We start from the raw sequence: 20,723 nt of genomic DNA on the forward strand, positions 1-20,723 counted from the left end.
GGATAAACTTCACATCAGCACAATTCAGTGGTCCCTTGACGGCTCGAAAGCACCGGAAGGCTTTGGAGCAGGCATGGCGTTACCGCATAGCAAGCAATCCAGTCAGTGTACAGAAATCAATCTCCACCGCAACTCTCGCAACCACTGTACTGATATACTCAGCGATTCAAGCGGCATTTAAAGCGATCTCAGCCTATGAAGCTCAATCGCTATTAGTGCAGGATTGTATAGGAACACTGGACCGTCTATCAGTTTGCAAACGAGTACACCTGATCTGAGCGCCGGGCTATAAAGGGGTAGCCGGCAATAAGCTGACCGATGAACTAGCCCGCTTTGCGCTCTGCTTCCATCCCCTTGTCGCTATACTGGACACTGAAGCTCAAGAAACACTTGTCCAAAGTAGACATAGCCTCTTTTCTAAACTGTCGGTTTTGCGATATGGAAACGGAAACTTCAGAACACCTCATTTTAGATAGCAATTTGTAGAATCAGGCTCAATGCTTTTGGATCCATCTACGTTGATTGGGATCACATCACCTCCATCCCACCCAGAAAGCTCACAGAATTGTTCAGAGTGCTGGACCTTTGTAACCATATGTGATATAGAAGAGGGCACAATAGACCATAGTTCGCAGTGCAATACCTCAAATATTTTCTATCTATGTGTCAGGCCGGGGACTTTTCGATTGACCTGTTACTAAAATTAGTTCCGTACTCTAGGAAATATTTGTACTCTAAGCAATATTATATCAGAATTCAATCCACAGCTTATATTGGCGCCTTACATTTTTCTCAATAAGTATAAAAGTGTCCAATTTTCCATCAAACTTAATTCGAGTAGCTAAAAAAAAGCAAAGTGTTCAAGTTTTTTATTGCAACTATTTAATTTTCACCATAAAAGTTGACTGCCAACACAAGCGTGTGAAGAATTAATCGAGCATTTTGATACCCTCGTCACAGGAGGCAAATGACCTTTATTTCCTTTTGCGATTTATTTTATAAGAGTCTCAACCGAACAGTGCGTTTCACAAAACGGATATTTCAGTTGAAGGTGAAAAGTGAAAAGCACAGCGAGTTCTATTTGACATTTTTGCTGGCTGACTGATGACTTTTGTTTGTATTTGGGAGTCATGCCTCCATTTAACAACGCTACTCAAAGTTTTGTGAGTCGCGCAGCGTATGTTGAGTTGAACCGGGAGTAGTGTTGAAAGCCAATGACATCTATCTAACGGTAACGTAAATATTTCGTGCTAAATTTGCTTCACACTTCAATAGTGTCGTCGTTGATAGACAACTGCTGTTAGAGACCCCTAATCGGATTAGAATGTCAATAAAGTAGATAATTCAAGACGTACAGGTATGTCACTGCTGTGGCAGGTTGAAAAAACTAAGAAATAAAGACGTAAACGTTGTCCACAATGTCAATATGGTGACCTGCCTGATGGTTAGGTTAGGGTTGATCCAAAATCAATTGATCTCACTTGGACAAATATTTGTCCTTTGTGTTACCCAAAAACTCCTTAAAGGTGCATTACCTCATACAGCGTCGAAGCGTTTTGAGTTCATCCCAAATTTCTTAAGTCAATTAATATCAATTCCAGCCACTTCGTTGGGGTCTCCAAAGGTATGTCTACAGAGAAATTTCAATCTCAGTTTGGCAGAAGCCGGGCAATAATGAAAAATATGACCAGTTGATTCCGTCCGACAAAATATTTAATCGTACCATGTGTATACTATTTTACAGTGTCCAGTCAGAACCCTTACATCTTGATCTTAGCGTCTCAATAGGCGAAGTTGGGCTTCAATAACTGCCTCATAAATGCATCCAACATTCTGTTTTTTAGTTGCCGGCAAACAATCCGATTTTCGAGCTAATAATTTCAATTCATGCTCTATAAAGATCAAGTCAGTTATTTATGGAGCAGCTGGAGATGAACATAAAATAGCACATATCCCTCTTTAAACTAACTTTAAGCCTTTTGTCTTTCTCTCTTCAGAATATTTAAGAATTTCTAAGGCAGTCGAACCCAAAGGAATCAAAATGCAAATAGCTTTCACACAAATTTTAGCTCATTCAACCATAACCATAAACTATCAGCTCTATACCAGGCGCTTTAATCGCTTCCCACAACTGCAAGCTACCATATTCCACGGTTTATATTGAATTAGTCCACTTCTTCGAATGTTACCCAAAAACTTCAAAGAGTATGTTTAGAGAGAGTAGAGTATATTTACGAATTAGGCAGAGTCGAAACTGTTTATGTTTCTCAGAAATGCAACGTGGGTTGCATGAAACTCTGGCAACTATTTTCGGGTATAGTTTTTGCTGCGCCTTTTGTGGTGCACTTTTTTCTGGTTAAGTTCAAATCGTGCTAGAAATTTCCGCGAAAGCTTCATTCGAGGCCCACATCGTGCTGTGTTTTCAATGGATTTTTACATGCTGTAAAATACACCAGGAAAATAGACCGGGTACTAATTTGATGATGAAATACTAAATTCTAAAATTCTTTAGCTGCATTTCAAATTTTGTGCTTTTTAAAGTTGGAACGCTTACATTCCTTCCTCGAAATATCCACGTTGAGTGAATGATGAGTTTTGGAATGAAATGTGAATTTCTAAATATGTATATTTGAGCTGAAAATCATCGATTCACAGATCCGTAATGGTTTAGCAAAATAGAGGTTTACTTTAGTTCCAAGAATTCCCATGATTTCAAACGGTATGCCTACTGATTTCGAAGACTTCAGGTTGCTAATTCGCCTCGCTTTCGAATGTTGCCATTTACTCATTACATGCAGGACATACATAGGTTTGATATGAAAATAGGTTCATATGAAAAGGAGAAGTTTAGTCTATTGCAGTACCACAAACAAAGTTGCGTTGGGGTCCCTGTAGATTCCGTAAGTATATCGCACTCTTCTTCCGCTCTGGGTGATGCTTGAACTCCAAGGAACCCATTCAAAACAATTCTTAAAAAAGCCCTTTCTACGATACTGAGATTGGACGGTTCCTGTTAAGAATGATGAAAAGAGACAAACTTGGCTCAGAATCATCAAAAAAAAAAATAGAGGTTGACGTTTTTAAAAATTTTTATTATTATCTATTCAAAGTTGTTAATTTTTGAGCCAAAACTGGTATGACAATGCTTAAAAAAATTTTCCATGCCCTTTTTATAAGCCTTGGCTCAGTTGGCCTTCAACAAATTTTTGGTTTCATTAGTTTTGGTTAATTTTTGGAGCGCCACTTGCTAAATTGTTGGACAGTTTCGACCTCATTTCATAAACCCACGTCTCGCACCAATAATCAACCCTTTGATATATGTAGGTTCCTGACTCTCTTTTGCGACCTTCACTTAAAAAGTTGCAAAAAGTGCAGGTTTTTTGGTACGAGTCTGCCATTGGCACTTTTCATACTTACAACCTTAACCAACATTGTTTGAGACGCTCTTCTATCCCGCTGATAGCAATACGACGACTTGCGCGCATTGTTTCATAACTCCTTCGATGTTATTGTCTTTAAAAGAGGTGAATGGTCGCAAGTTTGCGATGACTCACAACCTTCACTGAATGCTTTGTGGCACTCCAATTCTCGTATTCGTGTTAATATAGACTCCACAAAACATTCCTATATTATTTTCAACAATACCGATTTATTTTTCGATATATTTGGCTCAGTGATGCTCCATTTTTTTTTTTTAACTCGTCTGAAAAGTATGCTCTTTAAAGACCTCTGTGGCCCTAATCGGTGGAAAAACTTAAAATTTCAGTTCAGCGAATGACCTTTTGAGGTTTGAAAACAGAAAGAAGTGTCAGGAAGAAAAATTTGTGTGTCGTGTTGGGAACGTACATAAAGCTCAGAGCCTATCATCAAAGTTTTGTGATTCATATTAGTAAAATTTCGGTATTTCATGCTGAGAAAAGTTGTTGGCGTATAGTTTCTACCAACACGAACGACGTGCTGCTAAAATTAAATAAAACACTCAAATTTGATAAAAATTGTTCTATTTTCTCGTTTCTCAATATTCGGAAAAAAGATTGGTAGCAAGACCAATAAATGATTTAATTCAAATAATCCACGCTGCTTTAAAAACTTGCAGTGCCTCAGCGAGTATAAAAGTTCAAAATCCGCCTGGATGACGTCGGCTATATTGAAAGAATGATTTCCAGAATCATTCAATGCTCCTTCGCATCTATATGAAACTGAGTTGGCAGTAGAAGATGGGAAATTCTTCATAATCGTTACTCCCATCTCTCAACCGATAAATTAAAACGGAATAAAAATCATGAAGCACTACAGCTGTCTAGTTAATGGGAAATACTCGTAATTTGTGGGGTGATATTGAACCAGATGTGTAAAATTATATTAACTTATACTTAATGGGTATTCGAAAACTTGAAAATTTTGCAAATGCGAACTTTCTTGGTTAAAATTAATTAATTTTGAAGCTTGCGTTGTATTTGAATGCATATTTTACGGGTTTTTGGTCATACGTATTATAAGTGCTTGTTTTCAACATTTTTCGTGCATATAAATCTGCTCTGATTATAAAGCTAGCTATTGATGGTAACGGCATTTGGTGCCTCTTTTCGAAAGCTATAAAGCCCGTTGATGCCGCCATACCATAATCCGCACCAAATGGTGAAATTTCGGAGATGCAATTGCGTTTCTTCAACCCCACGAGGATTTGACTCAGCCCAATTTCGACAATTTTGTTTGTTGACGAAGCTATTAAGCCAGAAGTGAGACCTCAACTGAGAAGATGATTTTTTCAACCGTTGTAGCAAAGTGAAAAGAGACGTAATGAAATGGGAAGTCTTACTGAACACGCTTACAAAATTTTACACAAATCTGTAAACAAACATGTCTGTCTCGAGCTGTCAAAATATATATTCATGTATATTCTACAAAAGTTCGAAAGCCATTGGCTGAAAAATTACAAAAAAAAAATTATTTTCTTGTATACTATGTAGATGTGAAAGAAATTGTCAAAAATCAGTAAAATATATACATATCTTACCATTATTCGCCAGTTCAGTCCTCTGTCTTTAATAGCATTAATATACAAGGTCTATCGCAAAAGAAACAGAACTTTTTAAATATAACTGTTTCTGGTGGCGCCACCTATTAGTGGGTATATGAAATAAGAAGTTTGATCTCTTGTTGACATTTCGTAAAAATTTTAAGACAATTGGATAACTACAATCGATGTTATCGATCAAAAAGTTCAAAAAGACAGCAGCTTTTGGTCATCCGCCGTAAAATGCATTTTGAACAAAAAGCAAATATTAAATTTTTTTTAAACTTGGGAAAACGTTTACTGAAACATTTCAAATGATGAAAAAAGTTTATGGTGATGAGAGCCTATCCCGTAGTAATGTGCATGAGTGGTTTAAGCGATTCCAAGAAGGTCGTGAGGGCTTCTGTGACGATCAGATGTCGGTCGTCTTCAGAAGTCAAAAATAAAGACAATGCTGATTTGTTTTTACGATTCCGAGGGTATTGTACACCGAAAGTTCGTCCCACCTGGCCAAACGATTAATGCTGTGTTTTACCTTGGTGTTATGAAGCGTCTTTGTCACGCATTCGTCGTGCTCGACGACAATACCGTGAGGCAGGTTCCTGGCGCCTGTTGCACGATAATGCGCCGTGTCATCGGTCGACGCTTGTCACTGATTTTTTGACAAAAAACTCCATATTAACCATTAATCACTCGCCCTACTCACCTGATCTGGCACCCTGTGATTTTTACCTATTTGGAAAACTTCATTTGCCCATGAAAGGACACTGGTTTCAGGACATTTCAGCTATCCAAGAGGCGACGACCGATATTCTCAAGAGCATTCCGAAAAATGACCTTAACCACTCATTTCAAATGCTAATTGACCGGGCTAAAAGCTGTATCGAAGCAGAAGGAAACTACTTTGAATAAAAAAATATAACTTTTGAAAAATATTAATTTTTTGTTGTTTTTTTAATAGTCCTATTTCTTTTGCGACAGACCTTGTATATACTATATATATATATTAGGGTGATTCAAAATTTTTTTTTTTTTTTTTCAATTGGTACTCGCAAAAATAGATTCCTAGACACCTCTAAGAAAGCCTCTCCAAATATGAGTTTTTAATTGTAACGGGAACGTCCTCCGCCTAACGGTTTTCTATTTTTTCTTATTATCAGATAGAAAAATTTATATCTCGCTTCCAACTACTTGAAAAAATATCTTGTTAATTAGGTTTTGTAGGAAATTGAATGCTCTAAAATATGGTCTCTTATGATTTTTTCATAAACCCAACCGTTTAAAAGATATTAACGGTTGAAATTCTGACTATTTTTGGAAAAATTCTTTATTTCTTATTAATTTTATAACTCAATGAAAAAAAATTATTATGAATGATGAAATTCACAGTTTTGTAGGAAATTTACTGCTCTATAAAAATGGTCTACTATGATTTTTCGATTAAGTTAAGCGTTTTCGAGATATTCATCGTCAAACATCAATGCATATTAGGGTGGATCAAATAAATTTTTTTTTTCGTTTGGTACTCTGAAAAATAGGTTCCTAGACACCTCTAAGAAAACCTCTCCAATAGCATTAATAAAGACATTTAATTTTTTTAAATTCACATTTTATTCAATTTACAGCATAAAAATAAAAGTGTTGCTTAATCTAATATTTAAAAGCGAATTGGAATAAAATGAATGAAAATTGTTGGATTTCGAATCTCATGTACATGTTTATATGTATTTTAAGTAACATGGACAATCGGATGAATTAACAACTGTACATACAAATATAGATACAATTTTAAAATGTACATATATATTTACATGGCTTACAAATACATAGGAATATTTGGCTAAACTGTAAAATTTTGTTTATCATTCGACAATTAGTCATATTTATTGTTGGCTATTGGTTATGGTACACTCTAATCGTATTAGGATTGATATAAAAGCCAAAATGTGAAACCTAGTTCGCCGAAACTCTGACTGCCACATCCTTGAAAATCACAATTTTGGTATGTGTTTATTAGCGGCACACACACATGCAAAGTATATGCAACGCATTATGTTCGGGTTAATTGAATTTTCAGTTTCAATTAACACTTGCCCAGCCACACAGCAATATTAAATCGCTCAAACGAGTTTTAATTGAATTTATGATAATTTAGATTCTTAACAAATTTTTCAATGAATTCTCATTAATTTTAGCTGATATTTACAACCGACATTTGAATGGATGAATAACAGTATTTAATTTAAGATAACAGCTTATGCTAAGTTGTTAGCCAAATTTAGGACTATGTGCTGCTTACATGCATACATGCGAATATCAATTATGGATAATAACATTAAAATCTGTTGCGATAAATTTCACAAACGCCCACACACAAGCACACATCCACACAATCACACACCCACACACTTACACATAAAACACACATATACACTTAGAAACACTGAAACACACAACCACGTAGGCAATCAAGCCGCCTACACCGAATCAGACATCTGTCGTTGCCATTTGGAATTCGGGCCTGGTCGGCGCCGCTTTTGCCCTCAGAGCCGCGGACTGTCCAGCACCGTGTTTGTGGTCATTATGGTGCCGCTGTTGGCCATTATAATCGAGTTTCCCGCCACCGAGTTGTTGGATGAGTTTTTGCGTCGAAAGAAGACACCGCTCAGCTGGATGCCTTTGAAGGTGTCGAGGAAGGCGCGCCGAAAACCCGCATTCATGAAGCAGTACGTAATTGGATTACAACAGCTGCTTGAGTAGGCGAGCAATTGCAGGAACGGTATCCATCGATAGCCCACATATTCGTAAATCACCGGGCCGATGAACATCGCCACTGTGTTGATGATGTATAACGGTGTCCAGCAGATGAAGAACTCCAACACCAGCACGAAGAGCATTTTGATGACACGCTTCTTACTCTCCAGACTCTTCGTTTTGTTTGATCTGCGCCCAGCGCACACATGTGTGTGTATGAAATAAACAAAGAAGAGAAGTGGTATAAGAAATCAAATAAAAGTGGCGGCAGCGTTTATAAGATAAATTGGTGGATGGTGTGTGGTAGTGGCGGTGCAATAAATCTCGCTTTGAATGCTATTGATGTGCTACATTAAATTTAAATCGAGTTTTCGCCAAATAGCGTGGCACGTGTCATAAAGTGATTGCAGCGGCTCAACGGCGCGTTGGCGGAAAAGTCGACGTTAAAACAAACGATAGCTAAGTATGTTGGGGATCCCGAAATTTCGGGACTCACTTAGGATATCTTTATTTGTGGAAGCATTTGCTTGAAGATGCGATATTTCAGAATTAAGGCATATTTTGGGTAGTCCCGAAATTTCGGGATCGAGTGTTACTTTTTTTATGAAAGCACATTTTTAAAATCTCGAGATTTGGATTTTGATATTATTTTTTGTATTGTCATCATTTTGTGTTATACGATATGAAAGTTGTTGGTAATACCGAAATATCGGGACTGACATTAGGATATCTTCATTTATGAAAGCATATGCCTAAAATTTCAGAATCAAGGCATATTTTTTGCAGTCCCGAAATTTCGGGATCGAGTGTTTTATTTTTTCATGAAGGAAAATGTTAAAAATCGCGAGATTTGGAGTTTGGAATTAGTTTTCTATTGTCATATAATGATATGGAAGTATGTTGGTAATCCTCAAATATCGGGATTGACATTTGGTTTTCTTGATTTATGAAAGAGCCTTGCTAAATTCACAATAATTCCATCGATGTTTTTGGCTTTTTAGGAAGTGAGATGTTTAAAATCCCGTAAGAATTTATTTGTAGATTCCAGATTTATTTAAGAAAGAAAACTAGAGATTTTGGACTTAAAATAAATGCTTAAATGCATTTTATTTTCGATGTAACTGCTTATGAGTCCGGGTCTCGGACAATTTTTTTATGGTTCCGAAAATTCGGGTTTTAGGTTTTCGTTATCGATTTCGGCATTAAATTTTCTTTGTTTATGAAATTACTAGTTAGGGTTCAGAATAAATTTTCACTGTCTCAAAATTTTGGTATCGAGGTTTTCGTTAACAGGATTTCGATTTTCGTTATTTCTGAAAGTATTATCACTAATAAAAAGGTTCGGGATTTAATTTTTGTAATCCCGAAATTTCGGGATCGATGTTTTCGTTATCAGGAATTCAAAGGACTTTATTTCTAAAAGTTTCAAAAAGCATCTCAAAATATTTTGTTCGGAATACAATTTTTGTAGTCCAGAAATTTCGGGATCGGGAACTGCATTTCTTATTTTTGCAAATTAAATAGCACAAATTTAGTTATTGTAATTTTTTCGCATTTCGAAGATACATACATTTGTAGATAATGTTTTTCAGAGCTTGAAAAATTCCCTTGTAAGAAAGGTAACTGTGTTGCGTGAGATGTTTGAGGCTATGTGGTCCAAAGAACTTTATCCGATTGTAAGAGGTCACAATTTGCACCAAACGAAATGGTTTTCGGTTAGGACATTTTTCAAAAATTCACTTGAATATTGGAAAACGACCACCGGGTTGCTATCGGTACCGGAAAATAATTCCATACGATTGTGTCATGCCTTGGCTTGATTCAGCGATTACCATGACAACAATGAGGCAAATACCTGTAGTTTGATTTCTAAGCATAAAGCAAATCACGGGATCCCGAGTTTTGCTGATACAGAATTAACAGTACGTAAGCTTTGTGGCTCTGTTGTGTAACTTGACCCACATACTTAGAAGCCTGTAGTTCATTTCGATTCATAGCTATGCGATTTACTGCGATATTCATACCTATCACCACCGAAATGTGTACAACAATAAATAATATGAATAAATATATTTTTCCACGGCCTTACCTCCTTAATGCGGTATCGTGTAACCGCAGACTCGGTGTTGACGTTGATTTACTTCGCTCGATATCCTGCTGCTGTATATACATTTGCAGCTGCTGTTGCTGTTGCTGTTGGTGCTGATGTAGCTGCTGTTGGCTTTGGTGGCGCTGCTGATAAAGCTTGAAACGTTGCTGCTGCGGCACATTAATCACCGTCATCGATGAGGACGTCGATGTGCTCTTGCTGCTGCTGCCTAGGCCGCCGTTGCGATCGTTGTTGTTGTGATTGAGTGATTTTATCGAGCCGGAACGCATGCAATACAAATGACGGCGTCCATCTGTCGCCGTCAGCAGCTTGCGCTTATGCGATACAGCCGTGGTTGCAATCGCCGGCGTCGAAACGATATCGTCTGCAATTGAAATTGAAATGAATTAAGAATTTAATATTGCATAAATACCAGGAATGACCAAGAATGAAAAGGCATGAAAACATGCATAAGCCCGAGAGTGCCGACAGCATCGGTGTCGTGTACATTCTCAAGCGTAAACACTTAAATGCAAATTGAAGACGCCTCACACTGCCATCAGCCGAAGGCCGTTGTTGAGAGATGGATGTCAAGTACCGTTAAATTGTGTGATAAACTCCTTTCCGTGTGCAATTTGACTGGCGGCGAAAGCGAGCGTAAATAATAATCGGAAGTGATTTAACGAAAGTGGCGCAATTATAGACTCTGCCTTTCAATTATGAATGATTACTGTGGCTGACAGGTACTGAGCGCATTTTGATTGGGATGAAGAAGCCGTGAAGGTAATTTTCTGGCATATGAAAAGTTCTGCAAGTATTAAGCACGTAGCAATCTCTAATTTGAACAGTGCCGAAGGCATATTGAAATGTTAATTTTCCCGAGGCTGAGTGCTGTCGTGCTCAGTATGAAGCCAACAAACAAATTAAAATTAGTATGCCTCGCTATGAAACCCAAGTTCGGAACGAGTTCATTTAATTTACATAAAACAATATCCACATGCTGACTCTCATAATAAGTACATCACAGCCCTAGCAATAATGACTGCTGCCATGATTATTGAACCAGACGCAAGTACATCTTTTTTGAATAATGCTGAGCCATCAATATTGTTCTATCCCTTTCTGTTAAGATAATATATGAAACTTTCGGCAGAAACATCACAGCTCGGTTTATCTGTAGCTGTCACATCTCAACTAGCTTCTTGGTAATTGTAAGGCAGTATGTATAACATACTAAACTTTGAATACTGAAATCGGAACAGTCGTGCTCTTCATTAGACCTGTCCTGTCATATGGAGCATTTGTATGTCGAATCAGTCTATTATCCATATAATACTGCTGGTGTAAACCGAATCGATAAATAATTTTTCCTACAACCTTTCTTAAGCTTCATTTTAGGTTATTTGTCAGTAGTGTGTGGTTGGCAGCTGTTTGTTTATGGCGCAAAAAGTTTGTCTGGCCATTTTTACCATGAAAAAAAATTAAACAACGAGTTTCTTATGCCACTGGAAAATATTTCAAGTGTTTCCAGTGGAATTATGACTATGAAATCGTTGAAAAGGTTGCAGAATTGTTTTGCGGAGTCTACTTTATCACGAACACGAGTATTTAAGTGACACAAAGCATTGGATGAAGGTGAATTCAACGAAAACATCGAAAAAGTTAAAGACATTGTGCTTGAAAATCAGACAGATAGCAGAGGTTTCTGTTATGGATCGACTCAGCCAGATTGAATGTTTATATTTCGGTATGAAGAGTATCAAAAACGAGGTCGTTTTATTGGACTCAGGCTACACATTCTCGAGTGTTCGGTCCTTGGTCTTCTATTATAGATTTTGTTATAGGACGGAGTGTTAATAATACATCAACGAAAAAAATGGATGACCTCATAGTGGTAGCAGTAGCTAAACATCTAGATGAACTCCGGACTCCGGCTCAAATGCAATGATAGCATTAATGGTCTGTGTCAATAGTTTGCTATCATGAGTTTAGAGTTGGTTGAGCAAAAAATGGTAGTCTTAAATTTAAGGTACACCTGCCGTTTATTTGCTTTATCAAAAATGATTGCCAATAAGGGATGCGTGCGTTCCAGCCAACAAATCAATGAGTTCCATAATTTTATATGCAGAACCAATATAGATATGTACTAGATATAAAAGCATGTGCAAAACAAATACACGCTGTGCATAGGCTCACTGCTTTACGTGTAACAAGAGCTCTCCGAACAATTTCATGCAAAGCTGCTTAAGTTCTAGCTAGTATGCTGCCCAATGACATTCAGGGATACGAATTTGCTCGATTGGACAGCTATCAGAGCCGACTGTAGGCTTAAAAAAAAGAGGAGAGAGCCGAAGGCATCACAATGTGGCAGCAACGGTGACAAATCTCACTCAAAGGGCGATGGACCCATAGGCTGATACCGGACGTCTGTCGTGGATTGATAAACAATGAATGTCTTTTTCTCTCCCATGATCTAATACTTAATCCGGTGGTTCCGTGGGAGAGATATGGGTTGGCAGTAGGGTCAGGTTTAGCGGTTTAAACTTCCGCACTCCGGTTCCCGACGCTTCTTCCTACTATAAAAAAAGACGACTGGTTTATGAATATGATGTCAAAACTATCCAACAATATAATGGATAGAACTTCAAAATTGAGCCATAACCGAAAAAACTAAATTCGCCGAAAGCACAGACGGCCATCCGAGGACGAGGCTTGTCACAATTGTTTGGAAAATTGTATTAAGCTTTGGTATAGTGTCTGAAATTGTAGTTTTTTTTCTGGTCAAATTTGACCAGATGGTATGTAAACCAAAGAACACAAGTTTCAGCTAGCGCATTAACGGAATTTAGATGCTGAAGTAAGAGTTAATTTGGTTATACGTAGTAATATCACCATATATGAAGATGGGTATCTAAATGTAGCTGTGAGATGTAGAGATCGTAGAGCTCAGGAAGGATTGCTTCCATTTTCCTTTAACAAATTTGCCAATTAGGCACTTATTTCAGTTGGGACTCGTTGGCTGGAACGCACGCAGCCCTTATTGGCCATCATTTTTAATAAAGCAATATATACGAGGGCTGCTATATATATTTCTGGCCTAATAATGACAATAGGAATATTTATTAACGAAAATGGGTTTATTGTTTTTCAAAATATTCTCCATCAAGATTTATACACTTTTGCATGCGCTCAAACCAATTTTCGAAGCACTTTTTCCACTCCGATTGAGACACTTCCAAAACATGGTTTTTGAATGCTTCAACAGCATCTTCTGGCGACGAAAATCGTTGACCACGCATTATTTTCTTGATGTGTGGGAATAAAAAGAAGTCATTGGGTGCCAAGTCAGGGCTGCTGTAATGGCGGATGACCCATCAATTCGACGTTTTGGCCGGTCAAAAAGGCGCTGATTTGATCCGATGTGTGAGAGCTCACATTGTCATGGTGCACAATGATTCGTCTTCTCTTGTTCGTTTTTCGAATTTCTCCGAAGACTTCAGGCAAACAAATGGTGGTGTACCACTCAGAATTGACCGTCCTACGTTGCTCAAGCGGAACAGTCGCCACATGACCAGTTTTGCCGAAGAAACAGGCGACCATTTGCTTCGAAGTGCTTCTTCCACGAACAACTTTCGTTGGATTTGGCTCTTCTTGGAAGACCCACACGGTCGATTGCTGTTTTGTTTCGGGCTCATACGCATAGATCCATGATTCGTCAACTGTGACGATCTTATAAACGTCTTTTAGAGCACCGCGATCGTATTTTTTCAGCATTTTTTTACACCAATCCACACGAGCCTTTTTTTGAGCGATTGTCAAATTGTGCGGGATCCAACGAGAACAAACCTTTTTTACGGCTAGGTGTTCATGCAATATCGAATGTATGCTGGTGGGAGAAATGCATAGGCATGCCTCTATCTGAAGGTATGTTACATGACGGTCTTGCATTATCAGTTCACGTACGGCATCGATATTTTCTGGCACAACGACTGTTTTTGGACGACCTTCACGGAATTCGTCTTTGAGCGAGCGTCGGCCACGATTGAATTCGTTGTACCAGTTTTTCACAGTGCTATAGAATGGTGCTAGCCATACAAAGATTTTAGTTCAACGATGCACTTTTGTCGTGAAATTCCACGTCGAAAGTTGTGAAAAATGATCGCACGAAAATGCTCACGAGTTAATTCCATTTTTTGGCCGAGATGAATTTTTTAATTCCCTGTAAATAAAACAATTCACGATTAAATGACAAAACGTTCTGAGTGATGTTATGCTAAAAAATGTCAAAATTTCCAATGGAAATGTCAGATTGCACGTGGCAACACTTAGTGTTGCCTTGGCCAGAAATATATAAAGCAGCCTCCTATCAGCCGTGGTGGTATACCATATGTAAATTATAGTATGCCATATCTAAAGTAATATATCATATGTTATAATAGCAACTGCAAGACCATATTCCGCACTCTCTTTTCAATTAGCTCGACAGTTATGTTATCTGATCATAGTAATGTGCGACTACGTAGATGATGAATACTGTGATCAGCTATCCTAAACTGGACTACAACTACACATTCAACTATAAAATAACTTGGCCGATTTGATCCAAGTACGCCAACAAAAGCAAAAGGAAACAATTTAACTGTGTTTGAAAAATGATGGTAGTATATATTCAACAGTAGGTCTCCCTTACAACAGTCATTGTGTTAGTTATGAACATAAAAGTTATAGGGAAATGCTCCAGCATCTTCGCAAATTGTACTGGCTCTTTCTTATATTAGGCAAAGATTGATTTAAGCTTATTAAATGCAGAAATACTGTCTAGAAAAAAATTTATTGTACTCTCAATGGAAGCAAAAAAATCATGGATTTTTTCGGAGAAACGATTACTAATACAATTTAGTATTGAGTTACTATTTCTTGAAAATATTTGTATTGGACAAAATCTGATTATTTTCCACTATCACTATACATACCTCGTTCTAATGTGCTGTAAAACTTCCAATTTTACAACACCAGCTTAAAAAAAATTTACATTTTACATCTAATACACTATATGTACTTTACTATCTTTAAAAATTTAATATACTACAAGTATTTATTGATTTAAAATAATTTTTCCGCTCTCCTATACACAATCGTTCGTTAAACATTTACCTTCACCTTCATCTTCAATCGTGAAAATGCTTTTATTTCATATTTTTTACTGTCAATAGCAAACAGCTCCTGGAGTGCCTACTTTTCTCTTATAATTATAAGTGCCGGCAGCTCTTTGTTGCTTACAAGTTTTCGCAATTATGGTATAAAATAGTTGAAGGCTGATGATGCGCAACGTAACGAGCTTATTTTGGGTTTAATGTTATTGGCTATTTCATGCTCAAAAACCAGTCGGCCGTGAAATGATTTGCCGGCTTACGCTGATTAAATATGATTAGCGCTGCAGTGCAAAGACTTCTTCAGCCTCTTTTGCCGTACAAACAATAATTCAAGCAAATTTTGGCATCAACACGCTTTTAATGCCTTAAGTCTGCTTAGATTTGTATATATGTGTGTATGTCAGGTATATTTCTTGCGAAAAAGACGCACCGTAACTACCTGCAGGCTGTTTCAGTTGGCTCGTGTTCAAAATGTTGACGCTTTCAACGCTCACAGACACTCCTGTCACTAGTTTGAGGGCTTTTGAAGCGTGAAATGACAAATTTCCACGTGAACGTATCTATACCTATAGACTTATTTAAGCAGCAGCTGCATATACTCTACTCTGGTGAGACACCATGACGTATACGTTACTTTTTGCTTAATTGCTCCAGAGTACTTGTCCTGAAGTGCAAATGATATTTATAGTAGTTATGTAGATATACAAATGTACTTCATTAGAGTTAACACAATCTTTGTTTAGCAATTGAATCTCATTTTGTCTTAATGTCTGATACATACATACATACGTACGCATTTGTTTATATAAGCATAAGGCAATTACTGCTGTTTCGGAGAAAGGCTTACATGCGATTACTAAAATTTGCAATTAAATTGTAAGTGCTTTTGACACTTCATTCCTTTAAGGAAAGCTTTAAAATGAAGATCTCGCTTTCATGTTTACAACATTTAAAGCTTAGTAGATTCATTTGCCAGAGTCAAAGAGAGTAGAAGGTGTAAAAAAATATGCGTTTGAAGTAGGTCACAAATTTTCGCCTTGCACAAATCCAACAGTATATTCATTAGTTAGTAGGTGTTTGACAGAAAGTACTTTTCCAGGGACTGTCGGAGCTGGAGATTAACCACTAAGTAAGATGTTACTTTCCTACATGAATATCTTCGGCTCAAATGCGAAAACAAACACTTCATTAAATCGCAAATATGTCCCATTGTCATCGAGGCTAACTGAAATCAAAATGGTTCAAAAACCTGGGAAAAGCCTACAAGAGGTCTCGCCATATGATTTAATCTCACTTTTGCCTATTTTGCTAAAGCTACTCAAAGCTGTAATTCTAAGAAGACTATAATTGAATATGAGGGCGTTATACCAATCAATTTGGATTTAGATCTCAACATTCCGAATCGTTCATCGAGTTCAACGAATAACAATCATAATAGAAAATGCTCTGGAAGAAAAGCACATTTGCATAGCTGTTTTTCTTGGCATGACCCAGGCGTACGATAGAGTATGTTATGATGGCTTACTTCATAAATACAACTTCTCTTTACACATTATACGACTGACCTAGTTGCCTCTTACCTGAGCCATCGCGACTTCAGAATCAAGCAGGGGCAATATGTATTACGTTACAGCCAGCCTGCAGAATCGCCACATTTGCAGATGATACCTGAAAGATTCGTTATATAAAACCCATCGCATTAAACTTGGTTAAGACCTCTGCACTTGTGTGTCACTAAATTCGGTAGGGCTACAACTATCGAAGCTGCCCATGTATCTGCAATGCGCATTTTTCCGACGGCAGGACTTGAAATCATGTTTGAGCTCACACCCTACTACAAATGCCTGCAGTAGGAAGAGGTAGAGGTAAGGTAATCTCGTCCCAGCGGATGAAAAAGTTAAGTGGTACAATATCATTGGCCTTTCTCAGAAGCGACAGCATAAAAAAAGAGTTAACTTCACCAAGAAGTTCAAGGTTACGCTTGTCAGCAAAGTTGAATTGAATGATTTCACTCTGGAGCTACTACTTAGCGATAGTACAATCAAATGGCACACTGGCGGCTCGAAAACGTCGTAGAGAATCGGTGCAGAGGTCGCGATGCACCAAACTCTCTATTCCTATAGGAAGTTTTCTGAGTATTTTGCAGGCAAAAATGCATAGGAATAAACTTCCAACGCAACTATCGCCACGAACGCATAAACATACTTAACGACAGTCAAGCGGCACTTAAAGCAATCTCCTCCTACATTGGCCTACACTTTATTTTGGTGCCTAAGATTTTATACCTGATTTTGGACGTATTTTGTGAGTTGATACGAGGAAACAAGTCACATTTTCCATATCAGCTCTTGTTCATAAGAAAGAAGAAAAAAACATCTAGTAGCGGGAATGTGGTTCATCCTACCTACTACACCGAATACTCATGCGCACAGAGCTGCACCAAACCAAATAATTTTTTTTTGTAGGCCAGTGTAATTGGTTTATTCACATAAATTGCCAGAAGCCAATATTTGAAACGGCTGACGTCATGCAGGACAGTACCATACAAGCTTACATAACTTAGTGTATGCCAGGGCGTATGAGTGATGCGCGATGCGGTGGCAAATTAAAATGAGAATTGTAGGTAAACTACAGCTGTCAGCTGACATCTAGTAGCGGCAACCATTAACAGGGTAAGACCTGAACCCTTCACTGCTGCTCCACAAGGAAAAACAATTACAAGACATGCAGCATGCCAAGTTGCCAATGTGGGGTTATAACCTCAGCAGGTTTAAATATGCAATCAATCTCCCTAGGGATAAACTCAGACTCAGCTGATGAAGCACTTCCATAACATAGGTCTAGCTCTTGCATAAATTGTCATTTCTTATGTCTAAAGCAGCATAAATTGAGACGACTAATGCTAAGCTTATACTGAATCTGTCTTCTTCCCTCATTAGTGGTAAAACCAACATTTCTCTCTACACTCTCTCTTCTTCCAATGAAGTGAAGTGACTTTTGTAAAGCCTAAACTAGCTATTATTTGTATATTTCCAGTTTGCGAAAGTCATAAATGACATAAATACACGTATATACACACACACACATATGCAATTGATTAACCGAAATAAACAAATATTAGCTTGTGTTCTGTAAATTATGTTTTATTCATGTGAAAAACGCTTGCAATGCAGCAAAAACAGTCATTGCCAACAGCCGGCTACACTTCAACCAACAACAAACACACACAGATTTGTAAATATAAAATATATTTGCGGCATGGATGAGCGAGAAGCAATTGAGTGCTACAAATCACAGCGATTTATAAATCTATTGTGGCGTCAGCTGTGCTTAAACGCTCACTTGCGCGCATATGAAAAGCATAAACACAAATCACTGTGTTCACTTTGTAAGCGCATTGTCAGCGTAAGCTTGTAGCCTGCGGCGGTGGAGTAGCTGTAAACAGCTGTGTGCGCATATTAATTTTCAAAGCAGATTTGCACATTGAAAACTCGTTTGCTCGAAGCCAAATTGATACAAATACCGCAGAAGTGCTGAGCGGCACGTTTACCCATTCCGCGGCTTCGCAGCTTCTTGGCTTCTTCGCCAACGAAAATGTGTGGAATTTTTCAATTTCTACTTTGTTTGTCTGCGCAGAGAAAGAAAATGTGGTGAAAAATTGGCAGCTTTGCCGCTTCCTGCTCGGCTGTTGAGCGCAATAAATACAAGTCACCGCCAACCCTTACGGAAATCCATTCGTAAAATTCCCCCAGATTCAACACAGCTGGCTGTAAAGGAGGCACGTCTTAGATAAATTGATTACTTACTTAAAATTCGCGCTGAAAAATTTGTGCAGTTAAGCATATGGAATAAATATGCCCGAATATTTGCACGCAAATATGCCATTTTTCGGCAGTCACGAAATGTTTGCTCTTTATTTCGTACTTCGCCGAAATGTAAGCTTTGGCTTGAGACCAAAATTTAATGCAGTTAGTGAAAGTTAAAATTTTCTGTTGCCGAAGAATTTGTGCTATTCAGTATTTCTATTTTTCGCTTCTCACTTTTCTTTGCCAAAGTTGTTGTTTTGACTTTGAAGTTGCCAGACACCAGTGACGGTGTTGAATGTATAATTAAGCGCACACGATTGCTTGCGAATGCTACAGTGGCAAGCGAATGTGGCTCAAGTCGGTCAAGGCGGTCTGTGGGTTAAGTTATTTATAGAATTTGAAAAGTTTTAACTTATACATATATTGTTTTGTGTATAAGTAGTATAGCCATGAAAAAACACGTGAGACGAGTTTATTTTTTCAGAGTCTTGTTACCACATTATTTGCACTCGGTTCTTGAAAGACTATAGAGGAGTGCATAAAGTCTTTCACTGATTTTGAAGCCGACGAAAATCAGTAAAGCTTTTGTTTAAGTTGAATTACTGAGACAATCACTGATATGCGCACTTATTCTGGTGTAATTTTTATCGCAGATAATGAGCTTAAAATAATATCAGAAGCAACGTGAAAAGATATTTGGTATGTTCTTTTTCAGACTGATAGCATCGGAACATAAACAATTTTAGACGAGCTCACAATAAAGTATACACGTATATTGTCGCTAATTTGGAAGACCACTTGACACTTGAAGCAATGCATTCTCGATGACGTCTTTGGCTACAGTTACCACTGCCATGTTGCAAAAGTCTATACACCCTCAAAGGATTCAGTCCCCAAAACCAAATCATCTTGTAACAGGTGCGCCAAGTAGATGTATGTACTTTTCAATAGCTTTTTTTTGACAGATCTTGATTCGTGTCAAGCTGTCATGTTATTTTTGTTCAATATTGTTTGACATTTCATCTCGAAAAGACTTACCCCTGAACAATCTTTACAAATCGTAATATTTTATTAAGAAATTCACTTTCTGTAAGGAAGGTGTTACGCGTACTTCGCTCAACTTATGGTCAACATAATCGGACTACTGAGCGCACTATTCGCAACACCATCACCCATCTTGAGATCCAGCATTCATTATTGCTTAATATTTGACCGAATAGATCACGACGTGCAGCACGAAGTGAAGAAAGTATAGCAGCAATAGCTGAGAGTGTACACGAATACCGTGGAGAATCGATTCGGCACCGTTCGCAGCAACTCAGACTGACGTATGGAACGACTTGACGCATTTTACGTCGAGATCCAACATTGAAAGTCGCTCGACCTTCCCAAGCGACATCCCTTCCCTCTATGGGCCCTTGAAAAGTTTCGAGAAGATCCGACGGTATCGAACCAAAAATCGATGAGATCCATTTATGGCCGAATGGGTGCATACTCAAGCGAAAATTTCCGCATTTGAGACGAGGAGCAACCTGAAAAGATTTAACAGCTGCCATTTCATCTAGAAAAAACAACGTTTGTTGTGGTTTGTGGAATCATCGGTTCATATTTCTTCAAAAAAGATGCTGGTGAGATCGTAATAATCGATGGCCGCCATTATCGCACCATTATAAACGACTGTTTGATGTCTGATATTGAAGTTCGTGATGTAGGCGCCACACCGCATCATGCAATGGATTTATTGAGAGAATACTTAGAAGCGCGGATTATTTCACCTTTTAGGTTAGTTCGTTGCCCACTAATATCGTATGATATCACATCCTTAGACTTTTTCCTCTGTGGAATTGTAAAGCCTAAAGTCTATGCGATTTCGCTTCGAATCACGTATTGGAGCAAAACATCGC

The 20,723-nt window shown here is 37.9% G+C and overlaps 1 protein-coding gene across 2 annotated transcripts in view; it reads right to left on the reverse strand.

The window, feature by feature from the left end:
- LOC120775638 (gastrin/cholecystokinin type B receptor-like) overlaps positions 1 to 20,723 on the reverse strand; it is a 127,902-nt gene that overhangs the window by 5,744 nt on the left and 101,435 nt on the right. Inside the window, exons 4-5 of one of the 2 annotated variants that reach the window (XM_040105892.1) lie at positions 9,861 to 10,245; positions 7,404 to 7,960 (exon numbers count right to left, since the gene is read on the reverse strand). The exons of the other annotated variant lie outside the window; for it this stretch is intronic. Of the exons in view, the coding sequence (XP_039961826.1) occupies positions 7,561 to 7,960; positions 9,861 to 10,245 (785 nt within the window). The 3' untranslated portion in view covers positions 7,404 to 7,560. Of the gene's footprint in view, positions 1 to 7,403; positions 7,961 to 9,860; positions 10,246 to 20,723 lie in introns of those variants that run through there. 2 annotated transcript variants of the gene reach the window in all.

Source organism: Bactrocera tryoni, chromosome 4 (genome assembly GCF_016617805.1).
Source record: "Bactrocera tryoni isolate S06 chromosome 4, CSIRO_BtryS06_freeze2, whole genome shotgun sequence".
Taxonomy (NCBI): Eukaryota; Metazoa; Arthropoda; class Insecta; order Diptera; family Tephritidae; genus Bactrocera; species Bactrocera tryoni.